Source organism: Gavialis gangeticus, unplaced genomic scaffold (assembly GCF_001723915.1).
Source record: "Gavialis gangeticus isolate Ggan-Ray unplaced genomic scaffold, GavGan_comp1, whole genome shotgun sequence".
NCBI lineage: Eukaryota > Metazoa > Chordata > Crocodylia > Gavialidae > Gavialis > Gavialis gangeticus.
The window spans coordinates 39,295,353-39,305,013 of record NW_017729008.1 but is presented as its reverse complement, the minus strand read 5'-3'; the positions used below and the strand labels follow the sequence as shown (position 1 = coordinate 39,305,013).

The following is a 9,661-nucleotide window of genomic DNA, read 5'->3' as shown; positions in this document are numbered from 1 at the left end:
GAGCTCCCTGGTAGATTGGAGAGAGCACAGCCAAATAGGCCATCTGGATCTGACAAAACTACAGTCTCATCCTGGAAGATCAGGACTGGCTGATCTCAGGGGCATGATGTATTTGGGACATCACCTGGTTTTTGTTCCTCTTGTCTCCATGCAGGAGTGTGCCGGCGAACCTCTCTTCTCTCTCTTCTGCGCCATCAAACAGCAGATGGAAAAGGGCCCCATCGACTCCATCACTGGGGAAGCCCGATACTCGCTGAGTGAGGACAAGCTCATCAGGCAGCAGATTGACTACAAGACACTGGTAAGTCTTGCTCAGACCAAGGAGTCCTACCAGGGTCCTGACGATCTCCTAAGCTAGAGTCAATTTGCCTAACCTCCCCTTGCCATTGAAGGCCACCACATGGACACTCACCCAAAAATGCACTATTAACATCTCCTAACACTGCCACGGCATATGGTAAATGCCTCTGTTGTAGGAAGAAGGTTTGCAGGGGCTGCTCCATGCCACTGCAGCTGGCCAGTTGCTCTGGCCAAGAGCAGTCCCAGGTGCTCAGAGAGGTTGCCAGCCCTGCGGGAGTGCTTGGGTCAGCTCAATGTTGTACGGCACACATGCAGTTGCAGAGCCGGTGCATAGGCAGAGTTGAGATAAGAACGCATGAGGATTTGATGGTGGATCATGCAGGTGAGGGTGTGGGCAGGAGACAAGGAAAGGGAGACTTGGACAAGGCTGTGCTTCTTCTAAGGTGCTCAGAAGGGGCCTAATGGTAAATGACAGCATGAGCGCTCAGCTACAGGCCACGAAGAGTATCAGCATGGGCAGCACAGTATGTGGTCACTAAGCAGGCAGCCACGAGGTTGCCCCCCATGCTGTTGGCTTGGTGGGCTTGTCCCTTTGACCCCAACTTGGCAATGACTGAGGTCATGCTAACAACCACCCTGCACCAGAAGAGCTCTGCTTCCTGCAGAGCATGCACGGGCCATGTTACAAAGCACCCCATGCAGTGTGTGGGCATACTGTGTTTCCAAACATCGCTCCTGTAGTGCCCTCTGCCCAGTTTTCTTCCAGTGGAAGGCTATCAAAGCCGAAATGGCATTGCCCTCCAGTTAGAGAGCAGCAGGTGCCCTCCCTCCTGCCCCTTTAGCACTGCCACAGCTTCTCTCTGCCTCCCTCCTCTCTGCCCTGTCACCAGCCATCCTCCCCACCCCCATGTCACAGCTTGCTCCCGCTCCAGGCTGCCACACATTCCTATCCTGAAGAAACTGCCAGTTCAGCAGATCTTCTACATGCTCTGTTTCTACACACACTGTTAGCACAGGACACGCCAGTCTGCGGGGAATTCCTCCCCCGCGCTCCATCTGGGTGCGTGCATACACGTGTGCATTTAGACACCATCCCCCGGCCCAGCCTGGTCTCTCCCGACACACTTTCTGCTCCAAATGCAGATTATGGCTTGTGCCCAGGCATTGCAAGGATGATGATGGAAGCTTATCAGTTTGCTGAGAGTGAGGGATGCCTGGCCAGCTTGCAGTGCAGTGCTATGGAGGATGCATGAGGAGAAGCCTGGCACCTGCAGTGGAGTCAGGCATGCCCAAGCTAGCTTTAAACTAATTAGCTTGCATCCAAGGAGTAGTCTGGTCATAGCAACACAGAGCTCACTGCAGGTTAAATTACCCCACTTCTCAGCCAGGTTTAGCAGCCTATGGTGATCTCCATGCTTTCAGAGAGAGACAGCTCCCAATGCCTGCGCTAGCTAGCATAAAGCTAGCAGAGGTAGGTCCAGTGCCTGTAGAGTTATAGAAAATAAAGGCAGGATAGTTATAATTGGAGTGAAAGTGGAGCATAAAAGTAACAACAGAGGAAGGAGGCACATCAAGGGGACCAGGAGGAAAGCAGAGGTGGATGTAAGAAATGGAGGGAGGGGTTCACCAGCCGTGACAGATTTCTGATACTGGAGATGCATCTTCAGTGCAGGGGGAGGAAGCTGTGTGATGCCAGAGGGTGGAGAGGCAAAGTTGGGAGATCATCTCTATGTGCTCAGAGAGGTTTCAGCTTGCCAGCATCCTGGAGGTACGGGTGCTCAGCTGGTGTTCAGATTAACTGGAGTGGTAGCAAGGATGTCGTGTGCTGGGCCGCCTTTGTTCACAACACCCCGGTGGGACACGGGAATAAAAAATGTAAGGACTGGATAACCAGCTGGTTAAAATAAAATAAAATAAAATGGGAGCATCCTCAAAGCTGGATCTCAACCCTGGACCGATGTATTTTGAGGTCTGGAAAAGCTCTGTTCACCTATGCTGTCATCATTGGCCATCTCAAGAACTTCACAGAAAAGTCAGTGATTGCTCCGAGTTGCCATACTATGTTTTCTGAGGATTCAGCCACGTCACAGGAATGCCTAATGAGACCAGATTTCAGGTTCACCTGGTCCAAAATCTTATTCACCTGGTCCAAGAACTTGGCACCAACTGCTGCATAGAAAGGTATAAGAAACCCAGTAAAAAGTTGGTATAGGATAACTCAACCTGAGAGAAAGTTCCCTCTTCACATCGGTTAGTAGTTGGATAATGCCTCTGAAGCTAGAAAGCTAATATGCCATCCCACAGGGTTTCCCATTTCTACAGATGTCATCTGTGTACCAGTGTTGGCTTTTAATGGTGACCAGTAGGGCTGTGTGAAGGAGCACCGTTCCCATTCGACTCCAGTTTCGACGATTCGAGGAAACAGTGTTTCTTTTTGAGTTTCATTTTGTTTCAAAATGACTGTTCTGTTTCCTTTCGTCTAAACTGTTTCGCTATTTCGACGCTGTTTCAATGTTTCACCCATAGGTTATTATGGGGAAACATAAAATGCAGCAGGCAGGCAGACTGGGGGCACCTCCGCACCCCCGGGAGGGCTGCAGGGGCTGTGCCAGGGTCCTCCCAGGGCCCCTGATCTGCCTGCCAGATGACAGACCGGTGCTGGGCATAACCCACACCCAGTGCTGGGAAGATCAGTGCTGCCACTGGCCCCAGGTGTCAGCACCTGGCTCCTGTCAGCCGGCAGGCAGATCAAGGGCGTGCACCCCTGGGAGGACTCTGGCACAGCCTCCGCAGCCCTCCCAGATCTGCCTGATCTGCCCAGGAGCCAGTTGCTGCTGTCTGGGGCCAGCGGGGCTGGGGCAGATCAGCATGTGCAGGGACCCGCCCTGCCCTGGCTGCTGGAGCTGGCTCGAGGAGGGTGTGGGGCCCAGGGCAGATCAGCTCATGCGGGGACCCTCCCCCACCCCAGGATTGGGGCAGCAGGTCCTCACATGAGCTGACTTGCCCCAGCCCCACTGGCCCCAGGCATCAGCACCCAGCTTCTGTTAGCCGGCAGGCAGATCAGGAGCTTGCACCCCCAGGAGGACTCCAGCACAGCCCCCACAGCCCTCCCAGGGGTGCGGACGAGCGCCCGATCTGCCTGCCAGATGACAGGAGCTGGGTGCTGCCGGCTGGGACCGGCGCTGAAGCCAGTAAGTCTGGCTTCGAAATTCAAAATGTTTCGAAACCCTTGTTTCATTCTGAAGCCGTTTCAAAGGCTTTTGCTTCATTTTGATTTCCCTGTTTCGAGCTGAAAACGCGTGAAAACAACTTCAAAACGAAACACCAGGTGAAATTTTGCATGGCCCTACTGACCAGTGATCGTGGGCACCTAACTAGGGCCAATAGAGAAGAAGAGGTGGGAAGGCTGCTTATTGGCTATAACCTCCTAGCTGGTGGATGTACTTAGGGGAGAACAGTCTCCTGTTGGGTATGGAAAAAGCCCTATTGCTTTAAATTGGAGAAATCAAAGAAGAATCATCCATTGGCCAATGTTGTCGTGGTCTTCCTGAGCTAGTAGGATTTTTCCATCCTTAGCATCCCTGCAAGGACCATTGTGCTGCGGAGCAGCATTTCAGCTTTGTGACCCTCCCCAGGCCCTTCACATCTCTTCTGAAAAATCAGTCCTACATGAAAACACACTGATGAGCAAAATGGCACAGGAACCCAGTGGAAAGGTCTATCCCGGCATCTCAAGACGAACAACATCCCCGTGGCCGAATGCACACAAAAAACTTTCCGCTGGTCACAAAGGAGCCATGACTATCTCGACAGCCATTTTGCACAGCTCAGGCCAAAGAATCTATCCCACAGTCCCTGCATCACTCACATCACTGGGGCAATAGCATCCCTTTCAGACAAAGATCCTCTCCTAGTTTAAAGGCTTCAGGTGAGCAAGAATCTCCCATGTCTCTAGCTAAGTTGCTCCAAAGGTTAATTCTGAAGATTAAAATTCTGTACCTTTTTTCTGCTCCAAATGTGTCTGCCTTCAGCTTCCAGCCATTGAATCGTGTTATGCCTTGTTCTGCTCAATTAGAGATTTCTCAACTACCAGAAACCTCTCCTTTGCATAGGTACTTCTGGGTTGTGATGAATTCACTTCTTCACCCTGACTTGGAAAAAATTAATTGAGTGAGCTTCTTAAGTCTCTCCGCTGTACAGGAAGTTTCCCAAGATTTGAATCATTCTCGTGATTCTTTTTGCAACTTTCTCCAGTTTTTCAGTGTCATCACTGAAGGCAGAAGAAGAACCGGGATAGTAAAAATGGTCACACTCGTGCTGTAGACAGAGGTAATATGCCTCCTCTCCTTGCATGTACATCCGGATACAAGGTGGGGGTCCAGGCCTGATGGCTCACCCTGCTTTGGATGTTCAGGGAGAAAAGATTATATAGGCAAGAGCAGACACATGGGAGTAGGAAGAGAGAAAATTCATTGCTTAGGTAATACAGAGGTGGGTGTAATCCAGGAGAAAGCATGCTTATATGACTGAGGACAGGACTTGGAAGAGGCTGATTTAATGAGTGACCCTGAGCGGGTGACTTCGTTTACTTATTCCAAGACCTCACAAATCTTCCTTTTGCTACCTCTGTGTATCTCATCTTGTCTGAATGTGATCTCGGCAGGGCTTGGACTCTTTTCTGCTCTGCAGTTGACAGTCCGTAGCAACATGAAATCCCAATCTCACTTGGAGAAACGGAGCAAAGGAGAGAAAAATGTAGACAACAGAGAGACAGAGCGATCGCTTACACCAAAGGAAATCCTTTTGACTGGGTACAAAGCAGCCAGTGAGAAGAGGTAGTAATTATACATCAGGCTGAACAAAGCTTCCCTCCATTCACTTGGTGGTGTTTGATGTTAATCAGCTTTCCCTCTTACGTCTCAAGAGCAAATATTTCCCGATAGGAATCTTAGCAGATTTACAGAGATCAGTTGCAGCGATGGAGATTAAAAGGAAGAAAATATGAATGAGACTGTTCTTCCTTTTGGTCTCTCTCTGCTTTCATTTTTTCCCCCCACAATAAATAGACATTGTTCTGGAGTCTTTTGTGGCTTTTTCAATTCAAATGAAATAAAGCTAGGCCTGATTTGATTGCTGTTAGTGTCATAGAAATGTCCTAGATGTATCTCCCCTTCCTTCTTCATACCGGCTGGTGACCCCTTAGACCGTCTGCAGTCACCATAGGGTTTCTTCTGTGCTTGGTGAGTTACTACAGACACTGCAGACAGCCGTGCCCAGCCCCATCTGTAGGGCATGCAACAAAAGCACAGAGATCAGGGAGTGTGGGTCTTTTTAATGAAACATTTTTATTAATCAGTTGAAATATTGTTTTGCTGAGAAGAGACAGTGAGTCACTCATTGATGCTGGCACAGGAAATCAGAGCGGATGTCAGTGTTATAATTCAAGACTTTCTGCTTCTCCGGCATGATCCTCACCTACCAAGCTACCAAGTCTGGGGCTGGTTTCTCTCCAAGCCACGTGGCCCAGCCCGAGCAGCAAATCCTGCAGTTCTACTTGGAAAACCAACATTTGGGAGAGGGGGCACTATTTTGGCTTTGCATAGCATTTTATTTGCTTTGGTGGGCATAACCCATAGGCAGGCAGCCTGCCTCAGAAATCAGTTGGTCAGAGAGAGGGTGAGAGGGAGCAGACAGGTCACTGGTAAGCTGCTCAGCATCTAAAACAAACCCAATCAACCTGGAGCCTTCTCAGTAGTATTTACCTATATAGTCAGACGAACACAATGTAGTGTGTGGTCTGTAATCGTGCCCTGGTGTTTGACATCTTACTCAAAAGGGGGCAAACTCTACTTCATCTACAGCTCTGATAAAGCCCGCTTGGCGAGGTAGGGTGAAGTTACCCATTATACGTTGCCCAGACTAAATACGGGGCATGTTTAGTAGTGTTAAAATTAGAAAGTGCTCTGAGCAGTCCTGTGTTAAGGGTTAATACTATTTCTTGCTTGCATAGCTCTCACTTGCCACTAGGGGGCAGGTGAGCAGGGGTGTGGCCAGGGATCCTGCTCTGGGATAGGGCCTGGGAGCAGTGTATCCTGGGATGCTGAAGGACTGCAAATTGTTTGCTTTATCTCCACAGAGCAGACTGAAGTTACCCTAAGACGAGCTAGGTAGTGTGGTCCCGAGTTAACCCGCATCCGAAGTGGCATAACTTTGAGACACTCAAAGGGCACGTGCCACAAGTCAATGAATTAATAACGCGTGGATGCTTGTGTTTTCAGTTCTCTTAGCATAGTCTAGGTGTAACATGTAACTTCACCCTTACATGTATTAGAAGGTCTCAGTCTATTGAACCAATCCAGCAGGGTCCTGGGTGCCCATTACCTTTCCTGGGACTGGGGACTCTCAGCAGCTCGCACCATCAGATCCCAGCCATGAGACCGTCTTGCTCCAGTGCTGTTCTCTCATTCTGTGGGGAATAAAAGATGACCCAGCTCCCATCTCGGCTTCATGGCTGTTGACATGAATAACGCAAAGCAGCCAAGGCCCCAAAGTTGGGTTGGATATCAGGAAAAACCTTCTCACTAGGAGGGTAGTAAAGCACTAAAACAGGTTCCCCAGAGAGGTGGTGGCATCTCCAGCCTTGGAGGTTTTTACGACCTGGGTAGACAAAGCCCTGGCTGGAATGACCTAGCTGGGGCTGGTCCTGCTTTGAGCAGGGCGTTGGACTAGATGTGACCTCCTGAAGTCCCTTCCAACCCTCATTTTCTGCTGCTTTCCTAGGGATGAAATTGTGTTTATGATATGACTGGATCCATTCTGCCCAGGGACAACTCAGTCCAGCATGCATGGGTGATCAGATGATCTGTGGGTAGCTTATTGCATGGGGCGATACTTTAAACATAACTGATTTCCATGGCTACTTATGATCCCATGACATTTCCCAGGTCCTCCATCAACATTTCCTCACTCTTCCCCCCCACCCCGCACTTCCCCGCTGAGTTAGGCAGCATGATTAATCACCCCAATGGTGGCTGTGCATTATTGGTGCTGTTTGTAAATACCTCGGTGATCTTCTAAGGTGAAGGATGCTATAGAAATGTAAATGATTGCTGTTGTTATTATTACAATGATTATGTGAATTTATGCTTCCCCAATGCTCCCAGAAGGGATATGAATAATAGTAATTGAATCCAATCAATGGCTTACATTTATATTGTGCCTTTCCTGTAAAAGTTCACAAAGCCTTTTGTAAATGATACATAATGATTGCTTTCCCCGCTCCTGGAAGACAGGAATGGAAGGTGACATCCCTTTGATATCACAGCGCTCAATAGCGTAGGACTGGAAGTCAAGAAGCATCCTGTCTCTCCTGCATGTGTGTGGAGGAATTGGGACCTTACCTCTGCTCTTGTACAAAGGCCAGAACATTAACCAGCCCCAGTTTAATTCTCCTTCAACATTTAAAAGCGTGTTAAGTGTATAAAAATGTATACCCTTTTTTCCTTCTCCATCCAGAGATAGCAGAGCCCTGGCCTTATAAATGCCTGTGAGTTAGCAGCCAAATTTCCATTACGCTCCATGTGCTTGAGCTGAAGGGACCCCCTCCCCCTCTCAGCCCCCCACATGCTTTTCATTTTGTTCTTGGACCATGCTCATGCAACAGATGCCAGCATCCCCTCAAGAAACTGGAGGCCTAGCTAATCAGGTAACTTCTTGTTTCAAGTCCCAGAGCAAGAGGTGATTTTTTTTAGAAGCCCTGTATTTCCAGTTAAGAAAAGTTTGGCCTGCCTCTTGGTAGAGGAGCTTGGAAAGAAGACAAGCTGCGGGTTATGAGATTTAAGATCAGACTAAAGAGTCAAGCCAAGGGTGACAGAGTGCAAAGGAGGTCCTATTCACTTGTAACACTTGTGAGGCTCTCATGAAGTTGAAGTTGTCTCAGATGCAAAGGCCCTCAAGCTTTTCATTGCGTTGGCCAGTCTTCCAGCCTCAGGCAGTACCTGCTGGAAGTTGTGAACAACTTTTTAAGTGACCTGTATGAAAAGAGTTGGTTCCTCGGCTGCAGAATGGGCTTTTTTTTGGCAGCCACAACTGAGAAGTCAAGAAGGAGAGGATCGAGGAACCCAAATGTGTGGGCTGGCCTGCTCCAAAGGTAGCTGGGTACTGTGAGTGCACCCCACTGGGAAAAGCTCATGTAGAGGGGAATTCAGACCACATCATCCTTGCAATAAGGACCTGAGGAGGCCGGTGCACTTAGGTAGGGGCTACATCCTGCTGCCATCACAATCAGTGGGAGATTTGCCCTTAACTTCAGTAGAAAAAGGAGCAGGCCCTAAGTGATGCTAATCAGTATGAGCATAAAGCAATGAGAACAGCCCTGTCATGTGTTGAGCCAGTTAAAGACCTATTTTTGGAACAAGCCCTCTGTAGGCACATATCCAGACCCCATCTATCTACTGAGCAACCTCACACGTGGCTTAGAGGGACCTGCAGGGCTGGGTTGGTGCTGCTGGCATGCAGCCAGCTGGGGAGGGGTGGTGATGGGGTGCCTGTGGCTCCCTGAAAAGCATGGCTCTTTTCATTGCCTCTCTGCCTTCCTCCCCCAGGTCCTGAGCTGTGTGAACCCCGATAACGTGAACAGCCCGGAGATCCCAGTGAAGATCCTCAACTGCGACACCATCACGCAGGTCAAGGAGAAGATTTTGGATGCCATCTTCAAGAACGTGCCCTGCTCCCATCGGCCAAAAGCTGCAGACATGGACTTGGGTATGTGAACGCTCGGCCCCGAGTCCCATTGCAGGGAGGGGGTGTGTGAACGGAGATATTGCCATCTCTTCTGGGCACCGTGACACCAGACAGAGTGGAGCAGACTGAGGGCTGGAGGGATCGATGAAAGGATACTCCCAGCCCTTCTGCACATCAGATCCAGGTGCCTCCCATAACCTCTGGGCCATAAAAACAACCCACAAACCTGCTCCAGCATGCAAGAACCCCCCCTGGCCAAGGGCATAAAGGGGATGCTATAGGTCTGAGACCCAGTGGCTCACTCACTCTTCCCTGCTGGAAAGGCCTGAGAGGGACATTACCAGAATAGGGGGACAACATCTGCGAGGCTCCTATTGCTGAGATTTCTCCCTAGGCTTTCTGCCGGGGGCGATGGGTTCAGGCAGCGTGTGTCCCGCAGTGTGATAGCCACCCAGTGTGGTCACAGTAAGGAAAAACACGGGCCTATTGACTTGTGTTATGTAAAGCAATTTTAAATAGCCATAAAGAAGAAAAAACAATGGTTATGACAAAATGGGCTAATGATATTGAATCAGAAGATAGTGCTGAAGAATGGGAAACCATCTGGAACAAGTCACAG

At 49.5% G+C, this 9,661-nt stretch overlaps 1 protein-coding gene across 1 annotated transcript in view; it reads left to right on the top strand.

Moving 5' to 3' along the window:
* PLXNA4 (plexin A4) overlaps positions 1 to 9,661 on the top strand; it is a 660,133-nt gene that overhangs the window by 587,014 nt on the left and 63,458 nt on the right. The window contains exons 23-24 of the mRNA XM_019509620.1: positions 155 to 301; positions 8,904 to 9,063. Coding sequence (XP_019365165.1) covers positions 155 to 301; positions 8,904 to 9,063 — 307 coding nt within the window. The remainder of the gene's footprint in view (positions 1 to 154; positions 302 to 8,903; positions 9,064 to 9,661) is intronic.